This window comes from Dromaius novaehollandiae, chromosome 3, assembly GCF_036370855.1.
Source record: "Dromaius novaehollandiae isolate bDroNov1 chromosome 3, bDroNov1.hap1, whole genome shotgun sequence".
Lineage (NCBI taxonomy): Eukaryota > Metazoa > Chordata > Aves > Casuariiformes > Dromaiidae > Dromaius > Dromaius novaehollandiae.
Genome location: NC_088100.1, coordinates 91,986,019 through 92,011,524, shown reverse-complemented (window position 1 = coordinate 92,011,524; position 25,506 = coordinate 91,986,019). Strand labels below are relative to the sequence as shown.

General features: G+C 36.0%; 1 protein-coding gene across 10 annotated transcripts in view; it reads right to left on the bottom strand.

Annotated features, from left to right (window-relative positions):
* Positions 1-25,506, bottom strand: part of BIRC6 (baculoviral IAP repeat containing 6) — a 197,715-nt gene that overhangs the window by 119,216 nt on the left and 52,993 nt on the right. For 6 of the 10 annotated variants that reach the window (XR_010388504.1, XM_064509466.1, XM_026122956.2 and 3 more), the window contains exons 15-34: positions 22,532-22,663; positions 22,063-22,241; positions 21,208-21,338; positions 18,866-19,027; positions 18,580-18,711; positions 18,243-18,340; positions 16,864-17,011; positions 12,290-12,423; positions 11,068-11,214; positions 10,344-10,531; positions 9,331-9,648; positions 8,814-8,913; positions 8,015-8,229; positions 7,618-7,826; positions 6,951-7,297; positions 5,736-5,955; positions 4,635-4,768; positions 1,917-2,054; positions 950-1,077; positions 207-338 (exon numbers count right to left, since the gene is read on the bottom strand). Coding sequence is in view for 9 of the 10 variants with exons in the window: in XM_064509466.1 (XP_064365536.1) it covers positions 207-338; positions 950-1,077; positions 1,917-2,054; positions 4,635-4,768; positions 5,736-5,955; positions 6,951-7,297; positions 7,618-7,826; positions 8,015-8,229; positions 8,814-8,913; positions 9,331-9,648; positions 10,344-10,531; positions 11,068-11,214; positions 12,290-12,423; positions 16,864-17,011; positions 18,243-18,340; positions 18,580-18,711; positions 18,866-19,027; positions 21,208-21,338; positions 22,063-22,241; positions 22,532-22,663 (3,392 nt within the window). In the remaining variant the exon portion in view is untranslated. The remainder of the gene's footprint in view (positions 1-206; positions 339-949; positions 1,078-1,916; positions 2,055-4,634; positions 4,769-5,735; positions 5,956-6,950; positions 7,298-7,617; positions 7,827-8,014; positions 8,230-8,813; positions 8,914-9,330; positions 9,649-10,343; positions 10,532-11,067; positions 11,215-12,289; positions 12,424-16,863; positions 17,012-18,242; positions 18,341-18,579; positions 18,712-18,865; positions 19,028-21,207; positions 21,339-22,062; positions 22,242-22,531; positions 22,664-25,506) is intronic. The other 4 variants (XM_026122952.2, XM_026122954.2, XM_026122955.2 and 1 more) reach the window with 3 other exon arrangements.

Here is a 25,506-nt window from a genome sequence, read left to right as displayed (position 1 = left end):
AAAAGCCTCTGTAGAAGATAAACTCTTTTTCCCAGTTCAAGACATTTCCAAATTGTGGCTGTATTCAGCAAACAAAATATCCTTGGTAACAGCCAGGATGAAGCACCTTTTTTAAATAAGATCAACCTAGGACACAAACGACTGTGCAGGAACAGGTCTTTTCACACAAAGGGCAAGAAGTCAGTTACAGTTTCAGAGCATCATACCTTTGAAGTAGCCTGCTTTAGTTTTGCCTGTTCTACTAAAAGTTTGTATGATGATCCTTTGTTGCTTTGTATTTTCTCTTTTTCCATCTGTTCCACCAAAGCCTTCTGCTTTGCTTTTAATAAGTTAAGTTGCTAAAAGAAAATGTTAATAGGAAAAAATGAAAATTTAAGCAATAAGATGTTAAAAGGATCAGTGTTTACATATGATAGTAATCTTCAGTTCAAACTGTAACTTGAAATTTTCTAATATAGTTTATATACAACTTTAAATGAGATACCTTCAGGGGCCATTGGTGGACCCAGAGCTGATGACTTTTAAGAAAAAACAGTATTTTTAAATCAGCTCAAGACATAATGTGACCAGGGTCATAAAACCTGCATGGTTGTATTTAGAAGTGAAAATTTAGTATCTTAAGAATTATCAACTGTTAAATCTCAGCTGGTCATCCCTCTAGGAGCTTGCACTCAGATGTACCCAGATTTATCTAGAAAGTAAATTATATTTATTATCAAATATGGGCCACAGATAGCAACAGTACACTCCAGGATTTGTTCTTCCAGCAGATCCCATACCCCACAGTTTGAGACAAATGTCAAAGAAGATAGGCAGCCTTCAGCTACAGTACCAGACCTATGCAAAAGCAAGGTTGAATGAGTCCCAAGGCCAAAGCTTTTTTTTCAAGAAATGAGATATACTATAAAGTATCTTCTGTGAAAACAGCCAGTATCATGCTGGAAGTCACCTGTTTATGATGAACAAGCTGTTTTCTGATCTTTCTGGAATATAGTCTGTCTAGGCTACTGTTGCCTTTAGTAGATCTGCTCAGACTCTGAGTGTGAAGGCTGTTATTAATAAAACTCCACTGGTTTCCTAATGGAAAAAGAGAAAAAAGTAGACATTAATCCATCTTATTAGGCCTCACTTAACTCCAGAGGAAAAAAAATAATATTTACAATACAGTAGCAATTAAAATCTCCATATACTAAACACTAAAGAAACAAGCAAAATAATTCTGTTAGTGTCATGCAACTATCACTAGTAATATCCCTAGGAATTTTAAAAGGCAGTAGCATTATCCTGTTTTCATGCTTTTTAAAATATATAAGGGGGAAAAGCGAGACTGCCCTAACTAAAATTACCTGAACAGCCTCCATAACATGAAAGCTTTCCACTTTTCATTTTTAGGTAACCTTTTGAAGAAAACCATAGCTGATCCACTTTAAAAAAAAAACGAGAAAAACAAAACACCCTACACTCCGCACTTAAACGTATTCTTATATACTGGAACGAATACCATGACAAATACCAAAACACGTGTCAAGTCATATCATTGCTCATTCTCACAATATAAACTGCCTCTACATGGTATTCTCTCAAGTCCCAGTAACAGGATATTATATTTTAGAAAATAAAATCAAGTTTTTAATCTAGCACTTAAAAAAGAGACAGATGCATATCTATACATACACACACACATATATATACACATACACACACCCATACACACATCTATCTATGGATATATCATGCTTCTGTGGGAAAAGGAAAGTAAAGAAGCAGACATCAGAGTGCAAATCAAGTGATCAAAACTTCTGTTTCTAAAATCTTATTTTTACGTGAATTGAAAATACTATATATTTGAACAGCTCTAAAACCTATACCTATAAAAACAAAGTTTTGATACGTAACCAAAAGAAAGCAGTACATACCTGTCAGAAATCGTTCCCTTTCTTTTCCATTCAAAGGTTTCTTGGCAGTGGCTGCTTCATCTTCAACAGTAGCTACGTAATCCAAAAGTCTGGATACCAGCATTACAACCCAGCTGATCATAGGAATGTCTAATACTCCTTAAAAAGAAATAGACTTGAGTGCCTTAATAAAGTTTTGAAGCTGTAACAATATATTTTTTAAAGTAATCATAAAAAGTCATTATATGAAACACTTCATTGGGCCACAAAGATTTCCCTTTTTTGTCATAAGCGTAAGAATCTGAGCACTCATGAATGAGGGAAGAAATCAAACATTTGCTGTAGAATTAAAGTGCAAAAGCAAAAGCCACAATTCTAGTCAGATGGAGAGAGAAGTCAAGAATTTCTCCTCTACTGCTAAAGCTAGAAATTAAGTGGCAATTAAAAAAAGAAATCTAAAATTATAAGACTAAACTCCCTCGATGCAAATGGAGAATGACAGGTGCGTGCATTAAAGCACATAAATTAGATGATTCAGATTCCACAGTGTGAAATTCCTCCATCAACCAAGGCTCTAATGAGACAGTCACATAAAATCCCGTAAGTCGTAAGACAGTTATATCCTTGCACCCAACTAGTTTCATTTTTATTCCTTTTTAGTTTATTTTCAGGCAGCCATCTTAATCAAATATGGGAAAGCCAAGACTGACTTCAGCCTAGATGGAACATGCTGGTGGCAATAACTAGCTATTGCTTATTTCAGTCTCGCACATTAAATGCATATATTTCTGTACAGGCAGATAGGAAAAAACAAAGATTATGTATCAGACGAGAAAAATCTTTGTGTGCACGAGTAAATCAAAATGAATAGTTCTGAAGTCAGCTCATTCAATAATGACCAGAAACCTAAAATTAACGACCACTTGATCACTGTCACTACACAAACTGCGTACTTTTACATATTATCAATCGAGCAAAGTTATTAATACTACAGGTTATATATACATTTTCGTATCTGTGCATACTGCTGAGCCACATCTAATTATACCACATTTTCCATGCACTGATCCGAAAAAAAGCTTCAGTCAGCTCAAACTATCATTATTTCTGGATCAAACAAGACAGCCAAGGCACAGAAACTACTTGTCCAAAGTCACATCTAGTTCTTGGTAGCCCAAGCAATAGGACCTATGCCCTGAGTTTTTACTCTAGTATCCTTAATACTGGTAAGAAAACAGTGCACTTCAAGCAGGCAGAGGAACAGGAGGCGTCCCGATAATAAGGCCTGAACAGGAACCGCAGCCTAAATGGCAAGAAGAGAAATGGATCTCTTTAGCGATGACCACTGTGGCTTGCAGAATAAAAAGGAAGGAGTCTGCTGCAGAATGAATTACATACCCTTTTATATTTCTATTTAAACAGCTGCATTTCTTTTCCTTGTGTCTCTTAAAATTCTTGTGTTTATCCAGAATTTTCAACTCCTCTCTCCCTCCACCCAACGGTCTTTGCTTATTCCATTTTTTCCCCTCTGCCTCCAATTTTATAAATTCTTTCTACCCACAACGCTCGCCTCCTTTTCTGATTGTCCTTTGTTTTTTGATTTTTTGCCCCAGTAATTTTTCACCCCTTTGACCCTTAGTTATGCTTGATAGCTCTCAAATGGAAATTTCTTCTGCCATACCTGATGCTTCCATCACACATAAAAATGCCCTAGTACTCACCTGTACTGTCCAGGAGGAAGGAAGCTGGAAGACCAGCAAATAAAGCTCTGAAGTATCAGTTACTTCTCCTGCTTCCTAAAGTCCTCCGTGAGGACAACTAGTAAGGCAAGAGCTATGAAAGGAATTGGCAGCTGTGGGGAGAGTGCAAACAGAGGTAGAGGAGATGTAAGCTTGGATTTGCCTCAAACTAGTTAGAGACTATAGCAGGATATGGCCAAGAGAGAGAAAGTACATGGCAGACCAAGGGGGAGCAATAGGACAGCTTCTGACATCTGTTGTAGTCTTGTTTGCATCAGGAGACAGGGTAAAAAGTAAGGGCAGAGTCGCAGTTGGCATTTATCAACTTCACAACTCTAAGATTTTTAAAGGACATATCTTCTAAATTGCGCTGTTACATGTACATAGGTTATGGAGTAGCCTACAGTATGATATTTTTGAAATCAAGCATTTTCTTCAAACTTGAGACAATTAAGAAAACACTCCAAAAAAATCAAGTCTGCAGAATATAATTTCAGTATTTTTTTGGTTGAGTCCAGATGTAAAATCCTTGTGATTACAACAAAAACCCCACCACACCAAAAAACACCCTAGTAGTTTGCAAAAAGCATAAGAATACACCTAATAAACTTCTCCTCAGGAGCTGTATTTCACTTCAAATGCTCCTAACTTAGAACAGATCTCATGAACAGAAAAAGGTACTAAATCACAAAGTAATTCAGTAGAGCTGTCTACACACTGGATTTCCCTTCCCCCATTTCACTAAAATTTGAAAGCTTCCTAGCTGAATTAGAAGTAACCAAACAGATTTTGCTCAAGTTTAAACAGGAGAAAAATAAATAACTCACTTTCAGCACCTAAAGAACAAAGAATTTCAGCATGTTTTAAAAGACAATTGTGTTTTGAAAATATAATAAACAAAAGCATGTTCTTGTTTTAATACACCAAAAATTATGAGCTAGTGTCTTAATTTTCTAGCTATAATGAATAGGAAAGTATAGCTTCCAAATTAGAGAGCTACCTTCAGTTCTTCTGTGCACAGGCAAATGAGGTTGCAGTGGTGACAGCAGGTTATCCAGGAGATTAAGTAAACTTTCTAAAACGCCACTGTTGCTAAGTGATCTTTGGCCAATGCAAGAAAGCAACATGAAGACCCTACAAATAAAATTTAAATATTTAAGAATTTATTTTATTTTTTCCAGATTCAGTGATATTCTGAAATACCCCTCATGGAATAACATTCCCCTAGGCTCTCCTCTGAGACACATATTACTAAAGAAAGCAGCACTGTAGGCCAGCAAGTTAACTGGATTTCAAATTCTATTGTCATACGGATAATGTGGTATTTTAGGTTGCTTAGTCTCTCTTTTACCCTCAAGAGGTCAGTAGTTACTTGCTCTGTTCCATTTTGTACATCTTCTGAAACAAGACCTTATCTGTTTTATTTTTTATTACATATGATAGGCTGAATAACAGGAGTACATAATTAAATCCAATATTCTCACATCCTTAAATTAACTCATTTACAAAAAGTATAAAAACATAAATATTACAACCCAAAGAAGGCAGAATGCTACAGAGCAGCAAATACATTTTTATCATTTTCTTTCAAAGACCTCAATCAACAATCTGAAATGCCATCACATCTAACATTTAATTCTCAGCTCTACAGTTGTTTGTTTGGTCTTATCTCAGAGAACGCTTTTGTTTTAAATGCTAAACAGTGTGCTTTTCAGTCTCCTTCCTACTTCCAAAAGCACTAAAAGAGCAGCTCTGTGATGAGGGCGCAGTTATTCTGATAAAGCAGAAGGCAATTTCTATCACTGGAGAGCAGTCCTGCTAGGTGTGCAAACAGCAGTAATAATTCTCCAGAAATCTCTATGCAATCCCTTCCAAGCAAGGATAAACTGCAACTTATTGCAGTCACAGCACCAAATGATGAAACAACCAAGATCAGACATTTAACATTTGCATTGTTATTTTGGAGACAGTTCTTACATCAATGTATCAGATAAATGAGCATTATTGTCATATTTTTTTCCTCAATCCAAATGTTATGAACCATGGAATTATTTAAAAGTGATGCACGGGTAATAAAATGCAACACAGACTTGCACCTTACCTGTCTTGTGGGAATATGAGAAGTTGCTCTGAATTGTACAATTCTTGCAGTACATTTGAAAGAAACTGGCCCCACCATCTTTCTCCTCCACACAGCTGAACAAGCAGAAGGCCAGTATGCAATCGTATCTTTGGAGTTCCACTTATACACAGGTGTTTAAACAATTCTTCACAAGCCTGAGCATGAAAAGTACTTTGCAGAACCACAGGAACAGAGTGCCCTTTTAAGAAAAAGGAACACAAAACTATGTTTAAGGAGAGAGTACAAAGCTATTTTAGCCATGATGGTTCGAAGGCATAGGAGGAAAAAGTTTGTAGGAACTTTTTAAACTATTACAATCAGACTAATTGGCACTGTGGGGGTGGGGAGAGGGGAAACAGGTAGGAAGACACACAGATGGTATTTTGCAGGTAACCCAAAAAGACCAGGCCAAAGAGGTCAAAGTAAAATCAACTTCACATCAGTGAATCAAATGCCCCCCGCATGGAAACTACAAAGCCAAAACATCAAATTATTATGCTTAAGAATAAACTGGCACAGAAAATTACATGACAGATATATCCCTCAATAGAACAACATTCCACAGTTTTTTAAAAAGGAAAAAAAAAACCCCACTCCTACTCAGACCTTTCAATTTTGTTTCTCGAAGAACACCTTCAATGAGAAATTTAGGAAGTAAAAGTCCTTACTGGATATTAAAAATCATGGGCTGAGTAGAGACAGTGGTTTTATGACTGTTTTCCACATAACTCATCCCTGTTTCCCCTCCCACTTCTAACTGCCTAATCTGTCCCCAGTGTTGCACCGGCCGCAATGTTCACAGATCCTTCCAGGAGCTCATTCAATCCATGGAAACAGCATGAGTATTCTGCCTGGGTAGCCATTTGCTACTTTAATGACCAAAATCAGTTCACAGAAGGATCAGAGCAGTATTTGAACACAGGAACACGCAGCCAAGACTAGCAGAAAGGGAAGAGCGGGGGAAGTGAGGACAACTCCCTCTCCTATCCTGTTTGGCAGCAAGAAGTTGTTAGGTCACCTTGGTCCATTTGGTGCAACTGCACACTGCATGTTACCTGAAATTAAAATCGTAGTAACACATATCTAAATGCAGTTTAAAAGTGTTATAGTGGGAAAGTACAAATCAAGAAAGAGAAACACTTACAAAATGTTTCCACAAACATGACAAAAATAATGAAACCTGAAAAAACTAACCATTGGAAGAATGAAGCAAACTAAGCAAAGTATCCAGTAAGTATCTAATGATAGTGCGTAACTGTTCTGTGGATGACATCTGAATCAACTCTTTTGGATCAGATTGCTCCTTCGGTGTTTTCCTGCTCGCACCTAAAGCTACTTTAAGCCTCTGAACAGCATGGTGAGCCAAATTGAGTTGAAGCTGTAGCTGAATGCAGTCTTGGTAAGCAGAAAATACCCTGCTATCTTCTTCTACTGCCTTGTCCGGCTTTCGTAAAAAGTACTGGGCATTGTTAGCACTATTCAGCGGCGGAAGGTCAATGCTTTGCAGAAGGATTTCCAACCGATGACAAGCCAAATTGTACCTAGAGGGAAATATTCCAGTACACAGTTCAACAGATATTAGCAAACAGCAATACACTTAATACTTATACTGCCAGAATACAAATTCTGGTTCCTTTTGCATGCATTGTTAAAGACAGGTATTGAAATAGTACAGTGTAGTTTTTGTTACTGCTATAAAAATATTCACTGTAACAGCTCTAACAGGCAGGCAGAGTTTTCTTTGGTGGGAAGAAGACCATGGGAATAAATAAATAAATAAATAAATAAGGGCTCAACAATGTCATGATATTCCAACGTTTTAAGTTAAAATAATTAGTAAATACGTCTATTTTCTTCTAACCTGCATTGTATGTCTTCTTGCAATGCAACCATCATTGCCAAATGTTGGTCAATTTCGGGCTGATTTGCAGCTTCACCTTCTCCTCTGAGGGGATCATGCATTAGTTTCAGCTCATTTTCAAAGGGCAAGATATAGGTATGACCATAGTAAAATCCTAATGGGATTTTTGCTCTGGCATTTGTACTACCATATCGACCAATAACAGTGATCTGAAAGAGAACAGAGCCTTTATTGTAAAAAGATGGTATCAAAAAAAGCAAGACAAAAACCAAGTAAAAAATTCATAGAAAAATATTTATAGTCAAGTAAAATTTGATCTGAAGAGAGTTTAACAGGAAGTTTACATAAAAATAAAGATCAAGAGTTTAGAAGAGAACGTTGTCTCTGTCCTTTTTACCTTCATGAACCTGCAAACTGGGGGTGGCAACAAATCATGCAAGATAAGCGAATGTGTGCTAATGTCAGTAGCCACTACCAGTCGCCTTCCATCTACTTCTTCTCCTAAAGTCCAGATGTCAATTGACAAAGAAGCCAAATCGCCACAAGTAGGAATCAATACATCTGTCAGCAATATAGGTCTTCCAAAATCTAGGGTCACAAATCTTCTTGCTCCTATGGAAAAAATGTAGGATTATCTAGAACATCAGCACAAGCCAATCAACCAAGAGATGGAATTCCTCAAACAACAAAACTGTTGCTTCTATATTGTTCAAAAGGCCTATATTTGAGGTTCAACATTGCTGCACAATCTCAGAGAGTCTCACTACAACTTTCAAGTTCACAGAAATTGTTCTGCGCCACAGGCCTAATATTATCAAGCAATACAAAGCAGCCAAGTATCTGAGAAGCACAGCACTGGTCCTCTGCTCTACAGCTCACACCCTCTGCTCGCACCCTCTGAAAAGAAAATTTTGGATTCAACTTAATTTGTTATGCCTTGTATGCATTACTTAAGAGCTGGTACTCTGTCTGGAGACCCAACATATCAATGCCCCCCAGCTTTCACCTTGATAAACCTCACTGAATGCTGGGGCTTAAACCTTCCAATACAATGGAAATGTAAACTCAGTAATAACCTTTCCTTATAGAACTAAGTGAGACTGCAGCTAAGCAGATGACTTAAGACCCTGGAAAATGTTCAACTTCTTTATTAGAAAAATCTTTAACAAAATTATTATTAGGAATTCTGGCTTTACCTGAGTGCATTCGCTCTATAATAATTGACTGATGAGGTGGGGGTTGAAGAAAATGTGAAGCATGAGATATTGCAAGAGCAAGACCAGATCCGAGTGGATTCTGAGGAGGGGAAAAACATCAGTAAAATTAAGTCATTAAAATCTATATATTTATAATAAGCTCTTCTTTACAAAAGATAAGAAAATCAATCTCTCTCTCGTGATTTAAACATTTAAAATTCCTGACAACATCTGCACTATATTTTGATTTGAGCATGACCCATCAAAAAACATTACCTGCCAGGTTCAAAGGTTTAATAACTAGTTACACACTAAAGCTAGTTCCAACATAAGAAAATTTGAGGTATTGTAATAACCTTACCTTACTTTCATAAAATCTTATCATACAGCCTAAAAAAAATCAGTGATAATTTTCACATCTCACCTAAATGAATAGATATTTACTAGTACACAAGTACAAAATTAGATCCTGATAAGGCTTACAGCATCTCATTTCTATAAAAACAATAATAATTACCGTTCTGGACTTGCTTGCATTTTTGTTATGTGCAGCAAGATTAACAGTTGGGGGATCAATGACTGAACCAGGGAAAAGCTGAGCAAGCTCTGCATTGATAACTGCAGAAACTGCTTCATTAGGTGGAGTCAAAGGTGGAGTCATGAACAGAGGTGTTGTTTTTGGTGTGGGTGGAATGACATCTGAAGGATGAATGAAGAACCCTGGGGCTGCAACAGGATTAGAAGGCACAGAGTTGTGAACGGGACCAACTGCTGATGCTGCTGCTGCTGCAGCTGCCGCTGTTGTCTGATGTAGTTTTGCTTCCAGCTTAGCTTTCTGTGGGGAAAATGAAAGCAGTGAATGTAGCAGAGAACACTACTGCTGCAAATACAGTAATGCTGACCTACAAAGTTCAGCGTTCATTATAAACTAGATTTAATAAATGCAAGCTACCCTGAATATGGATGGCTATGACAGATATCTATCATAAACTGAAAAATGAAACTGTATTCAGTTTGACCTCACTTGCTGTTGAACATGAATAATTCAGTAATTAATTTGAGTAATCAAAAATAATTTTAAAAATCTATGACTATGCAACACAGCAAGACTTCGAACTTCAGAGCCAATGCATTCAAGTTGCACACAATGGCTTTATCAGTGGGTATTTCCCTGTATCACCAACCACCTTCTTTATTTCATGGGGTTTCTCAACTTCACGGACTGTTATCAAAACTCAGTTCATATCTCAGTTCATATGGATAGCTATCAAACATCCCATCCACCCTCAAAATACACAAAAAAGCAATTTTTAAAGATCAAAATGGCATAGGGGAGACACTCTCGGAATTTTGCTTAATAGGAGTGATTCTCGGTCCAGAGCTGCTCCTTCCTCAAATACACTATCAAAATGGAAGGGGGGAGGGAAAGAATAAATAAAAAAAAAAAAAAGGTGACTAGCTCTGTTCAACTACTTTCTCAGCTTTTGAAGTTTAGAGACAGCATGAAAAAATAGCCAAATAGCCTCCAACCTGTTGCTGAAGCTTCAAAAGCTGCTGCTGTTTCTCTTGCAGCACCTGGAGCTGTTGCTCGGCTGAGGCCATTGCATGAGAGAGAGACTGCAAAGCTACCTGGGCTGCTGAACTCAGTGCTGTCGAAGCTTCCCCAACCGTTCCAGACGAGAGGCCACCAACTGCTGGGGTAACCCCAAAAGTACTCACTGGCATGAAACAAAAACAAAAAACAAACAAACAAGCCATGTATGTAGAAAAGAAACAAAAAAATCCCACCACCTTTCATTTAATTCCTTAGTAACTGTTAAGAGCAATGTAAAATCCAGAGAAATATCTCATTTTACTGAGCTCTCAGTATAAAGTAACATCTTGAATTACATAGTGTCAGTTTATAGGCTGTACACACTCAACATACATGCAACATTTCCATTACAGAAGAGCCATCTACTGCCCTAGAATACTTTTGCCACATAAGGCTGCAGGGCAAACATGGAAGCCTAGGTATTATATTCACGATAGGAATAAATAGGCGATATGAATAAATTCATACATTTAAATTTGAAATTCAGTTTTCGTTATGCTCCAGAAGTAGTTTAACTGGACATTTAGTTGTTATTTAAAAAAATTTCAACATTTATAAAACTATTGACAATCTGTATGTAAAATAGTGCTCATTACGTCAAATTCAAAACAGTGTATTGTGGACTTAAGCTAAGTAGAAATAATAAAAAGTTGTATATACCAGTAAACGTACTTGCATCGTCCCTTTCTATTCTAGTTCCATCACTTGTTGAAACACAGGTAAAGTGCAGAGGTTCGACTTCCAGAAGTCCAGTAAGGGAGGTAAAACTACCTTCAGCAGCTGCACAGCTACTTATTTTCCCATTTCCTGCAAGAGAAATAAATACCTCCCTATCATCAAGTGATTTCTTGATAGCAACATTTTAGTCATGAAGAGTCAAAAGGGTCAACCAAATATAATCCAAATATTTTCCTTCTTCACGTTGTGGAAGAAACACCCTATCACATCTACAATTTAAATGGAAGAGTATTTTAAAACAGATGCTGCTGCCAATTCTGAATAGAATTTCTAAAGCGAAACTATCAAACAATAGTAGAAGCATAACGCAAAACATAACTGCCTTAATTCCAGAAATAGATTACATACAGATGTTCTGTTCTTACACTTCACTATGAACTGTGTTATCAAAAAGCTAACTTGCAAAAATACATCGATATTCCTGGAAAAGAAGGAAAAATGCAGGCTGACAAAGATCATATAACAATTTAGTGTCAAAACTACACTATTACTCATTACACTAACCATGACATCACCTCGAATGGTGGGGGAGAGGACAGAAGGCAAGGTGATGGACAAAAGCATATGAAAAAAGGAAACGGATCACTGTGATTGACGAACATGCTTGCTATGAAAGGAATAATTTTCTAACAATAAAAACTGTCTCATTCCTAGGACATTCCACAGCCTAAAGACTCATGAGCTGACCTGAGGACAGATACAAATACATCTATAATATCTAAGCAGGAGCATGCCACATGGCAGCTTCCCAAGCCCAGGAAAATCCATTTAGGCTTTTCTGCCTATGAGATGGTTGCTACTCTAAATGAGTAATAACAGATATTTCAGGGAAACTGCTCAATACAAGTGAGAGAGGACTTTGACCCACTGAATGACAGCAGTCTTTCTGTTCAATCTCTATCCTTTTCCTAGATCTTTCACAGGATAAGAAAAGTATAAATTCCAGGAAAAGGCTTTTTTTCTTGCCCTAAGGGCCACAGGAAATGTAATGGATCTCACGAAGCAAGAGAATCTTAATCTTCTTGAACTTCATCATGTACAGCTATAAAACAGATGGAAAGTAGGAAACTGTGTCTTAACTAAAAGCAAACAGTACAATAGCGAGACCTTACCATTGCTTCCGCAGGAGGTTAAACATACATACCTGATAGAACATCAGACAAATCAATTTCATCTGACTGTACTCCAATGCTGCTGTTGTATACATTTTTACATGAAGAGCCACTTATTTCCAAATCAAAGAGGACTGGATCAAAAGGTGAACTATATAATCCGTATCTGCAAGCAGAATAAGACAAACAGCATTGTTCAAGAAATAAGAATTCATATAAAATTATTTACAGAAAAAGGCCAAGTACTTCATCCAGAACTTACTGTATTTCAAACCACTTCTTTCATTCAAGTGATGTATCTGGGAAATTACCACTTACTTACATTTCACTGGCATCACTTTCAGGTGACCTTTTCAGACATAAAATAATAAGTAATTTGTACTAAATAGCCTTGAAGACTTAATAATGTCCTGGAAACATCATATATAACCACACTTAGACATGAAAACAAGTACTACAAACCTTAGACAATTAGCCACAGCAATATGCATGCCTGTAGTAAATCCTACGCTTATCTAAAGTCAATAAAAATTCAGTACTGTTTTCCAGAACAGCAACAGAAATTCCACCTCAGCTTTTTTTCTTTCCTTTTTTTTTTTTTTTTTTTTTTTTTTTTTTTTTCCCTCTCTAGCTGAACTAAAAAGTAAAAGGAAAATGCAGCCAGGGATATCAATCAACACTTGCCAGTACTGACTTTAAATCTCAGCAGGAGAGAATCTCACTACTCTCACTCTAGCAGTGCTGCGTGGGCAAACAGACAATCACTCAGGTAACTAGGTGGTCCGGAATCAATTAGGGTTTTATAGGCCAAGAAAAAGAAAAATACAAAGTAACAACAACAAACGACATTTTGTTTCTGAATCAATACCTATTACCAGGCACAGACAAGAGAAGCAAAAAATAGGAATTAGGTCAAATAACTAGGTAGGAGAGGAAAGGAACAGTGCATCTGTGTAGGGACAAAAACAAGAACCATTCAATAATTTGCCCTTTGACAAGAGACCATAACAAATACAAGGTATTTCCATAAACACACCTGCAGTAACAGGAAGTTTCTCTCCTTTTTCACTCTGCCTCAGAAAAGTTCCTCTATTCTTTAGCAAGCAGGGAAAGCTCACAACAGATAATGCTGAGGAGGCTGGAGTTTAAATGTCCTTTTTGATCAAGTAGTTACAAAAGGATAAATGATTACATGAATACTATGGTATCAGCAACAAAGGGAAAGAACAGGTTCTAGACTCCTTTGAAGTTTCCAAACTGGCTGCGCTTGATGCTCTTTGCCACTAAAGACTAAAACCACAGCTACTCAGAAAACGAAATTTTAGGAAGTGGCAATAACTGCTACCAAACTTCAAAAAGGGAGGAAAGAAACACTGGGAATTATAGATCAATCCATTTAAGATCCACTTCCCAGAAATACACTGGAGTAAGTTAAATTATTTACAAGAAACTACAAGAAGATAGCAGATTTAAGATGACATTTATACTACCTAAGAACAAAATGCATTAGATCACTCTAGTTTCCTCTGTACAGGCATGTATTTCAAAGGAGCAGTGCATCCTGTACATTTAGTAAGACTGTCTGTTGCATGAACTTTTCATAAGCAAAGCATGCTTATGAAAATATGGTCTATAGCTACTATAAAGCAGCTGTCTGTAGGGCAGACCTCAGAATTACAAACTTAATATATTAAGCTCAGTCTTAACACAGATTGAACTTGCATGATTTAGCTAGTGAGTTTGATTTATTAAGTTTGCAGGTATAACAAAATAGGAAGAGGTTACAACCACTTTGCAAAGTGGGATCAGAATTCAAATGTATTGCAGCAAGTTAAATATATGCCGTCTAAAATAGATTTAATTCAATAAGCATAGTGCCTTGTACTGATTCTTCATCAGGAACAATCAGGTTCACAATTTTAAGCTGCTTTAGCAGCACTCTTCAGAGAAGGATATAAAAGTTGAATCAACAAAAAACCAAAAGCGTAAATCAACAATGTTCATAACCCCCCCCTGCCCCCCCAAATCACCCTATTGGCATGTATTGCAGTGTTGCACGTAAATTATGTGAAACACCTCTTCTGCTTCACTCAGCACAGATCTCAACTGGAACAATGTTTACAGTTTTGTGTTCCACAATTCAAGAAAGGTAAGAGCCAAAGAAAACAGCTCAAGGAAATGCTATAAAAATGATGACAGATCTAGAGAATGCCATCAAAATGCAAACACCCTCTAGACAACCAAAATTTTTAAAAGAAAGATCACTTAAAAGAAAGAAAGAATCTGTTCCTGGGCCAATGTGAACAGGTCAAGCATTAATAGGCTTTAGCTGCAACAGGAGAGATTTCTGATTAGATTTGGGGAGGAGGAGAGTACCGAGGTGTTAATGGTAAGAATAACTGAGACATGTAACAGCTTACAATAACTAGAGTAACTACAATTATAGCACTGCCTTACTGGGAGCTTTCAGGAACAGGCTGGAGAAATATCTGTCAGATTTGCTAGAGACAAACAAACCTGCTTTGTTATAAGAGGACAGCCTACATCATTATTCAAGACCCTTTTCTTCTGTTTCATTTTCTATACTAGAAGTTTTATAACATACCCACGTGGCCTTATCCCTGCAAGTATTTGCTACTTTATTGTGGCATATGCTAGTAAAATGAGAACTATTTTGCCTTAAGGCAACATAAATCTACAGATCCTTTAACTAGGCATCTGCTTTTATTTGATTACCAAATATTAGGCTTTTGTACCTAGGAACAATGATAAAGAAGAAAATAATCCGTACATGTTCTGGAATACAAATGTGATAAAATACAACTCTGGAATGGGGGGGAAATCAAGTAATAACTGCTTACTAATTTCTACTTTTAAAGAATATGTTAATACTTATCTCCTACATAAAAACAAAAAACCTTGTGAACTGATGGTATACTCTTGATCCATAGTCAGTTGTACAGAGGAAAGGCCAGTGAATTTTGTCTAAATTAGTATGTTAGGTCAAGAAATAGTCCTTGCCCTTGCAAGAGAAAGAGCTGCAGTAATCAAATATGGAATTAGACAGATGTGTCTGCTACTATTCTTTGTTTATCACAACTGCAGGGATACTGAGTTAAAAGATGAAGCACTTAGAAATTTCGTCTACCAGAACAAATCAGTAAAGCACCAACCAGAAACATTCAGAAAAGCTATGTGTGAAGGATGCCAAGATTGGGGGTTCATTTCAGAAAGCTTCCCTCAAGATGCAGACAGCCATGTTCACCACTAAGTGATCTGAACTATCACACATGCCAACCTATAGTACGCAACCGGAAAAGAAAAAACTTGTATTTCAGGTATGTTGCTTAAGGGAGGTAATTAGAAACAATCTACACGAAGGAATGGATCAATTTCTACACAAAGTTGCCACTCTCTTATTTCAAGTGGAATTTTTCACCCTTTTTTCCCCTGCTGTTTGTGCACAATTTTTTTAATTCAACATGGAAATACAAACTTTCATTTTTCCAGTTTACTTTATGTATATGAGAAAATTTTCCAATCTCCATTCACCATTTCTGCTGCTGATGTCAGCCTTTCAATCAGCTGGAAGATTGAGAGACGGTAAAACAAAATCACAAGTGAGATGAGGACTGTGGTAGGGAACACAGTCAGGATCTAAGCATAACACTCAGGAACAAACTTTATCAAGTATTATGCGATTATATCCCTTCAACAAAAACAAAACAAAACAAAAAACCCTCAGCTGACTAAATTTAAAATTTTGTCTGAAGATTCTGAACTAACCTCTACCTGACTTCCTGTACTTTGATCTTGCCCGACTCAGAAGAAAATATACACGATCATAAATCACAACTGGAAAGAACTGTCTGAAGCAGCATGCTTCCATCATTATAACGCGGCTTTGAAAAGTGCTACAAAACTGAACTACCCAGGATTTCCTTTAGGAATCATGCAAATTCAAAGTTAACATGACCAATCAGTTCAATGTAAGAGATGCAACAGCATAGGCTGAAATTACATTGCTATACAATTTACAGTAAGAACCTGCATTCCCAGTAATTTACTCCAGGTCTCTACACTTGGAATTTGGCATTTGGCAGCAACAGTTTAAATGTGTGGTCTGGTCGCAGACAGACTACAATAATGTCTATTTCAGTATACTTCATTCCCTCTACATACTCAAAAGTAGGAAATGTTTTGTTAATCTTTAAACCAAAAATCTTAAATAACAACTTAGATATTGCACACACTTCAAACATTATATACACGTTTGCTAATTTAAAGTGCACTGTGAATTGCAAGATAACTTAATTCTCCTTTACCTTTACACCAGTCAAAACTATTTTCCAGCGCTGTACTAAATTAATACTTGCTCAAACAAATACTGCAAGCCACACCTTAAAAAAAACAAAACGAAACCCCCCCAAACAGAACAGAACATCAGAAGGTGGCATTAGGCAGAATCTGAATTACTACATGGAGCATATCCAAACATGTAACAAACAAGTTTGTATTTCTTGAGTGCCTAATTCTATTTGGAGTACCATAAGCAAGTTATATATTTCCCATTATGAAGTTTTACAACAGCCACATTTCTTAGTACCTTGTCTGAAGTAATGCTTCCATAGGTGTTAGACGGTCCTGTAGCTGTCGGGACACAGCAGTTAGCAAGGATGCACAAGCTGTACTACATCCTGCCAAATCTTCATCCTTTACATAATTCAGCAATACAAAATACCAATATACAGATCCTGTGTTAAAAGAGAATTTAATTTCAAGTAAAACATGATGTGAAAATTCCACTCAGAAAGCAAACAAAACAGAATCATGGAAAATAATAAGTATCTAACTGCTTACTGAATTACTGAGTCTTACTTGTTACTAGAAAGCCCCCCACCTTTTTTACTTATTTATTTATTTTTCTGGAAGAGAGACTTTATTTTGGAATCATTCTGCAATCATTAGGTTCCACAAGCACTTCGAACTCTCGTATCAGCTAAATAACTTCATAATTGAAGAAAACAAGGTTCCCAGCAAAAAATTTTACACATACTTATTTCATTACCTGTGCCCACTGCTTCTACTAAATAGAACAATCTAAATGGGTCTTGACTCACTAAGATGCTAGCTTAGGTGTTCCAACCCCTTCAGAGCCAAGCCCCACTTGTAGATTCAACTCTTCCCTCTTGTCCTGTATTTTTGGCTGAAGCTCTTTCCTTATCCCATATATGCAGCAGGCATTGTCTTCCCCCTGTGCCTTCCTCACCCTCATCTCTAAGCATCAGTGGGTTAAATGTTCCTACCCAAACCGGCCCTGGGTAGTGGTAGCTCAATACACCTTTAGGTCTGCAAAGTAATTTTCCTGCAAGACCACCGGGTGACCCCAAGCTAGATGGTTATCCCAAGCTAGATGCAATTCAACATCATACTGTGAGAAACAAAAAGGCAGGCCTTGGCACCCAAAACATGAGTGTTTAAAGTCATCTTCCTATTCTAGCTGGCATTCAAAAGTCTTCAACAAGATGCTAAAAGGCCATTACTCTCTAACAAAAATGAGAAAAGAATTTTATTTAGTTTAAAATTCCCTTTTGGCACAGAAGTAACATGTGCATTGCTAGAGCTGGACATTCAAATGCTCATCCAGACTCCCTGGAATAAACTACCTGATTTTCAGAAAACATAGTCGTGACTCTCACTGAGGACAACAAACCATGGTTCCTAAGCATCTTTGAAAATTCTTGCAAAACTACATGAGTGCTCCCAAAAATTTGCCTACCTTAGCATTCTGTGTTAAGTAAGCTAATTTTCTTAAAATTCTACCATCTACAAACGCATACCTTAAAGTTCAATACCATTTAGACCAGACTACTCCAAGAAGCAGTTTTTGAACAATTATGTAATTCATATTCCATAAAAGCATCCAGCAAAACTTGTCAAATAAGAAACGTCATATTTATATGACAACAAAGACTGCATACGTACCACCCGTTGCAGCAGCAGGTAAGAGAGGCATATTGTCAAGTAAAGCTTTTAGAAGAACAGATCCAAATCCCTGTTGACTTGGGTCACACCTGCCATTGCTACAAAGAAACACAGACAGACTACTTTAACATTTAAGTATGTAAGAATGAATTTCCACCAGAAGATAAAGTTCTTTGCAAGAATACCCTAGTATGCCTTTCCTCAACAGAAGTTCTGTGTTCAGTTGCTTTATATTTTTCGTGTTAAAGAAGAACAAAAAAATACAAAATTCTGACAGACATGTTTACACAAAGCACATGCATAAACCAATAAAAAATAAAACAAAATTAGCACTGACCTGATGCATAGTGCAAGAAAACGTGCGCATTTGTGAGCTATGCTCCGCCCAGCTTCAAAGAAGCAAACGCGAATAATATCAGAGACACATTTACGTGTTTTAGAAAGCAAGCTGTCATTGCCTTCCTTTGAGCTGTAAAAACAAGTTCATGCTTTAGAGAATCATATAAACCTTTATTGATTGACTGATTTTTAAAACAGAGCTGATACTGAGAAATAGCTATATTCGTCTAATAACATTTCTTTTTTTTTTTTTTTTTTTTTTTTTTTTTTTTTTTTTTTTTTACCTGCCAGGTCCATTTGAATACACTCCTGCCAGCCAACAAAGCGTGTCTAATACAAGGCTCTGAGCATGTTCCGTGGTCAGACCATCATCTGTCTTTTTGCAAAGAGTAGTGAGCAGCTTCTCATGGAACTCTGAAAACTGTAACATGGCACATCGTTGAACTCTAGGGAGGAGGGGAAAAAATTCAAAAACAAAATTATCCAATATGGCCATTCTCCCACTAATGTATCCCTCTAGCTCTTTGTCTCAAAAACAGCCAACAAAAGATGCCCAGACAAGAGTAAAACTAATACAAGCACATACAACAGCTTCCCTGCACAGTCCCAATCTTCAACTATTTTTGGCCCAGGTTACTGTATACTTAGTAACAATCCATGAACTGTTTTTTCTCTTGTTAACTTGCGTAGTAATTTCTAAACCTATGTAAACTTTTAGCATCTACGCCACTCTGGCAACCGTTTGCGCAGATCTGCTTCCCACAACGTTAAGGAATTTGTTGCTATTTCATACAGGACCTCTCCTCTTATTTCATGGCTCTCTGATTTCCTAAAAAGCCTCTGGAGAGGGATTTTGTCAAAAACCTTTTGGGAATCATGACGATCTAATGGTTTGGAATACTGGATTCTCCTTTACAGAAGCCATGTCAGTTCTTCTTGTATTTTCCATTGTCCATTAATTTTATGCTTTATCATAATTTTATACAGGAAAATTAGTCATGTCAACAGGCTTACCAGTCTGCAGTTACCTGGATCCATTTTTAAGAATCTTTCTTTTACCATACTCCTGTCCTCAGATACCAAGGCATTTCCAAAGCAAGAGGTTACGCTACCATTAGTCATTCAGCTATTTCATCTTGGATGGCTCTTGTAACTCCTTGGTGAATACAAACTGGTCCTACACAATACTACTGTTCACTTGCCAATTTGTTCCCTAACTTCTTCCACAATTGCCTCCATTTTAGACAGATCTTTTAAAGTGTGCCCCATAGAGGGATGCAAGTCTGGGAATTTCCATTGTTTCTTCTACAGTGCACACTGATGCAGAGAATTCATTTAACCTTCTTAACGTTCCTTCCATACCCGGCTCATCAATTGGCCCTACAGACCTAGTAACGAGCTTCCTTCTCCTGTTATTTACCAAAAATATATATATATATATATATTAGTTTTAATTTGTTTTGCTCCTCATTCCTCAAACTCTTTTTTGGCTTGCCTTTTTTTTTTTACTGCCAGAGTTCTTGATCCCTTTTCTCTTCTTTCCCATGGGACCTCAACATTTAGAAAAATATCTTTGTGTTTCAAATAAATTTATCATTCTGTTTAGGACAAAAGGAAGAAGGATGGCTTTCCTAATAACCCTTTCAATACAAGCAGTATGTATTGGCCTTATACTTTCAGTATTCTTCAGCAATCTTAGGTCTGTAAGGACTTCATTTTCTTAGGTGCACCTTACAGTTTCTTTTCAACAGACTTCCTCAATGTATGTAGTTCCCCTTTTGTACAATAAGCATCACTGTGGAGGATTTTTTGACCTTCACTGCTCCTCCAAGGGTGTTCCTCCAAGTACACTTCCAAGTACACTGTAGTTGCTGTTACCAAATGATCATTAAGATTTTGAACCAGATCCTCCATGCCATTCAGGACCAAGTCAAGGGTTGCATCTCCTCTTGCATGTTCATTAAGCATCTTCCCCATGAAACAGTCATCAGCTGTGTCCAAAAATACGGTCTGTGTTATGCCCTAATGAGACACTTGTCTAAACTATACAGAGTAATCGAAGTCTGCTACCATTATTTTTATTTCTTGTCCTTGCTGCCCCTCTGACCCTCTTAAGCCCATTACAGCCAGTGACGCCGCTGTGGTGTGGCAGTAGGTAATACTGATCAAACACTATATTATTCCTATTTAGGCATGCAGTACCAATCCACGGTGACTTTAACCAGCTCTATGAGGAACAATTTGCTAACTGGATTTGATTCTAAGCATTATACTTTCTATACTGTAAGAAACAAGCCAACGTGGAAATAAAAAGGAAAAGTACTCCCTTAAAAAAAAAAAAGAAAAAAAAAGAAAGGCTGCCCAAATCATTTATCCATTTTACAAAGAAAACTGGCATTACTTACATCTACTTTTTCAAGTCAGGTAAATATACCACTCTGCAAACAGTTTTCCTGAATTAACGACAAATTATCTGTTATTCTGTCACAACTTGCATAGCACAGTGCCCTAGAACTAATGACTTAGCAGATTTTTCCATATAAACTGAATTTATGAAATGACAATTTGAGACAGTAGTTTGTCATGAGATATTTTATGAGAAGAGAATTAAAAAACACGTACTAACCTTTCCTTTGAAATGGAAGTTTTTTTAAATCTTCGAATTGTTACAGAAACTTCTTGAAGTAAGTCACAGCCTCTAAGATTATCCGATTTTCTTGAAGAATTACTGGCTTCAATTTTACTGGATGGCTTTTCCTGATGTTTAGGGAAAAAATAATTTCAGGAATCATGGCATTTTTGATTGAGTCACTTGCACACCTTGTTAAGACAGAAGTGCATACAATTCAATAAAATCTCTCACTCTGAGCATGGGGATATTTACTATTTGTTAGCGACAGAACAGACCAAAAGGTCAACATTTTTTTAGGCTTAAAAATTATATGTTACAGCATTGGACAAAATGGACTTAGAATCTTTCAAAATGTACTTTTATTAATTTGTTTTAATAAAAGAACATCAAATTTAACAATGTTCTGCAATTTATGTTCTAACCATTCTAATCATTCCCAATTACACTCAACTACAATGATCAAAAGTACTAAATATATACAATATATATATGTGTGTATATATATGTATATATATGGACAAGTATATAGACGCACGTACATATATATACACCCCTCTTACGAAGATTTATATCAGCTACTGAACATAGCCATGGAAAGACTAAATTTCAAGAACAAATGCTCAGACCAGGAAAGTGGGAGAACAGACCTTTTCAACTACACTTTCACAGAAGAAACAGCTTAAAGATGTTGAACTCTGATTCTTGACGGTATTAACACAGTGTCAGCTCTTAAAAAAAACCTAATTTTGAAGAATCTTACATCTCCTAACAACTGTTTTGTTTTCAAATCACATAAATCATATCAATTCTACACCTTTAACACAATTGTCTTTCTTGGCTACTCAGTACCTTGCCTGCTGCAACTTTTGCCAACAATGAAGCAAGGGAATGGCCCTTGTTACTCTGAGGTTTTAGAGATGGTATTCTAACTACTGGCCTAATTCCACCATTGCACATTTCTTCTGTTCCTCTGTCATTCACTGCTTTAACATGAATTAGGAAGGAACGGTACTTGCCACCAGCCATGCCTGGAACGGGAGGAGAAAAAAAAAAAAAAAAAACCCACATGGGGAAGAATTTGTAAAATTTACTAGGTCAAGTTGAAGCAGATTTTAAGTCTGCAGATGCAATTTACAAGCAGAGCCTAAATACATTATTATAGTACTTTAACATCAGTTTGAAAAGTTATCTCACTATTGCATAATACAACAAAATTTGCCAGTGTGAAAATAAATGCAAACCAATGGCTGAGCACAGAAATATGAGGTGCACTTTAGTCATGTATACTTCACATGACTAGTGTAATAAACTGTTTTACCTTTAACAAGCTTTGGACTTGTTAGTGTTAACATTCCAGCATGTCCTGATAGATCAAGTCCAGTTGCCAGCCATACTGGACCACAAAGTATATCTTCCTTATGTTCCTCTAGAAATGGACACAACCTAAGACCTTAAAAAAAGAAAAAAATAGTAATATGGAATTGAATTATGCAAAATTAAGTCACAAAATCTGACCATTTGCAAAGGTGAAAAATACACCATGTCAAACTGATCACTAAACACATTCAAACAACATCTTAAATCTGACCACTATTTTAGGTTTACTTTTAAGCCATTTTCCAGTGAAATCAAGTATAACTAATTCACAATTTTCAAAGCATTTTCCATTATATTATATGGATAGTTTGTATGTTGAACAGCTCATTAGAGCCACAAAAACATACAGCTAATAAAATGACAAACCATTACACTTTGAGCCACAACTCCCACTATGTTATTTCTGAAGCAAGCTTTCGTTGGATTTCGTTAGCAACAACTGAAATGTCAATGACCTGAAAATTACCATGGAAGAGATTAAGTTTTTAAAGTAATTATTAACAGACTGAATTCACCAAATTCATTCCATATTTTCAGTACAGAGCCTCAGATGTGCCTGGAACGTGACAAATCAACTTAAACTGTTATTGTTTCTTCCAAAACTTAAGTATTTGTTATTTAGCTGAACATTAAATGAAGTTCATTGTAACACTTCTAAACAGAATTATATTCAAGAATTCATAATCTATGCATAATCTTTTTTTATTAAAACAAAACCCTGAAAAAGTATGCTTTGAATCTCAATGGATCTTTACATGAAGACACCAATATAATTAGTAGAAAGGAGTAAGTTCATGCCATAAGATAAAAGGCAACATGCAGGGCAGGACTGCTGATGGTAAACAGGTAAATCGGAGACAAATGACTAATTCTCACTACTAACACTCCTAGGAGAGTAAGTAGAGTGGGCAAAGAGCAAGAGAACAAAAGTGAGGAAAGGTACGCAAGAAAAGCAAAAGCCTGAAATAACCCAAAAAAACCCCAGCAGACACTAATAAGACCAAAAACATGAAAAGGTATCTCAGGAGCACAGGGGGAAAAAAAAAAAGGAAAAAAAAAAGGAAAAAAAAAAGGAAAAAAAAAAGGAAAAAAAAAGGAAAAAAAAAAGGAAAAAAAAAGGAAAAAAAAAAGGAAAAAAAAAAGGAAAAAAAGAAGGAAAAGAAGGAAAAGAAGGAAAAGAAGGAAAAGAAGGAAAAGAAGGAAAAGAAGGAAAAGAAGGAAAAGAAGGAAAAGAAGGAAAAGAAGGAAAAGAAGGAAAAGAAGGAAAAGAAGGAAAAGAAGGAAAAGAAGGAAAAGAAGGAAAAGAAGGAAAAGAAGGAAAAGAAGGAAAAGAAGGAAAAGAAGGAAAAGAAGGAAAAGAAGGAAAAGAAGGAAAAGAAGGAAAAGAAGGAAAAGAAGGAAAAGAAGGAAAAGAAGGAAAAGAAGGAAAAGAAGGAAAAGAAGGAAAAGAAGGAAAAGAAGGAAAAGAAGGAAAAGAAGGAAAAGAAGGAAAAGAAGGAAAAGAAGGAAAAGAAGGAAAAGAAGGAAAAGAAGGAAAAGAAGGAAAAGAAGGAAAAGAAGGAAAAGAAGGAAAAGAAGGAAAAGAAGGAAAAGAAGGAAAAGAAGGAAAAGAAGGAAAAGAAGGAAAAGAAGGAAAAGAAGGAAAAGAAGGAAAAGGAAAAAAGAAAGAAAAAAGAAAAAAAGAAAGAAAAAAGAAAAAAAGAAAGAAAAAAAGAAAAAAGAAAAAAGAAAAAAGAAAAAAAGAAAAAAGAAAAAAGAAAAAAAGAAAAAAGAAAAAAAGAAAAAAAAAAAGAAAAAAAGAAAAAAAGAAAAAAAGAAAAAAGAAAAAAGAAAAAAGAAAAAAGAAAAAAGAAAAAAGAAAAAAGAAAAAAGAAAAAAGAAAAAAAGAAAAAAAGAAAAAGAAAAAAAGAAAAAGAAAAAAGAAAAAAGAAAAAAGAAAAAAAGAAAAAAGAAAAAAAGAAAAAAGAAAAAAAGAAAAAAGAAAAAAAGAAAAAAGAAAAAAAGAAAAAAGAAAAAAGAAAAAAGAAAAAAGAAAAAAGAAACAGAAGACATATTTTCAACTTGATATAATCAAGTTTGATTCTTTGTCTCATTTTTCAAAAGATGACAGCAGAAGAAAAAAAAAGCCAAAACAATGAGGGCAAAACAGTTTTAAAAAAGAAGGCGCTCTCTCCTGTGATATACTGAAATTATCATCTATTTGCCCCTATGCCTTTTCCTCAGCATGAAAAATCTTCTCCCTCCAATGCTTTTTCTTTTACCTCCCCTGTGATCCCTCCGCTCCTACACCCTTTGCAACATTTTTCTCTAGATCAACTTGATCAAACGAAAGAAAAGAAAGTGCAAAACTAAGAGACTGCCAAAAGGGCCAAGCAAAAAAATATTATTTCTGGAACTCATTCATAGCCTGTAGCTATCCTCACACAGATCCAATCTGTTTGTCTTCCAGAGTCTCTTTACCAGATTTTGGGGGAAGAGTGATGGTATAACAAAAGAGGTTATAAAAATACGTACAGCGAGTTTGATATTGCTGTAAGTTAACATGACAGGTTATGAACGTTTTACTAGACGTTTATTATTTTGTAGCGATTACTGCTGTAACCTAAGAAAAAGTCAAGAAAAATATCAAAACTAGCTAAGGAAAAACAAGCAAAATATTGCTGGAATGAGACAATGTGACTTTAAATTTGAAAGGTGCTATATCAATCTACTCAATTTCTAAATTCTAATAAAATACTAACCTATTTATAAACACCAAAAATCTCCAGTACAATTGGTTTTTTACTTTCAACTCATACAGTAAACAGACCATTGATAGGAGCAACACTGAACAGGGTTGAGAACAGAGTCTCTTTTAAACAGCTGAGAAATATTTACACAGAAATTCCAGTATGTAATTAAAAACAAAAAAATCAA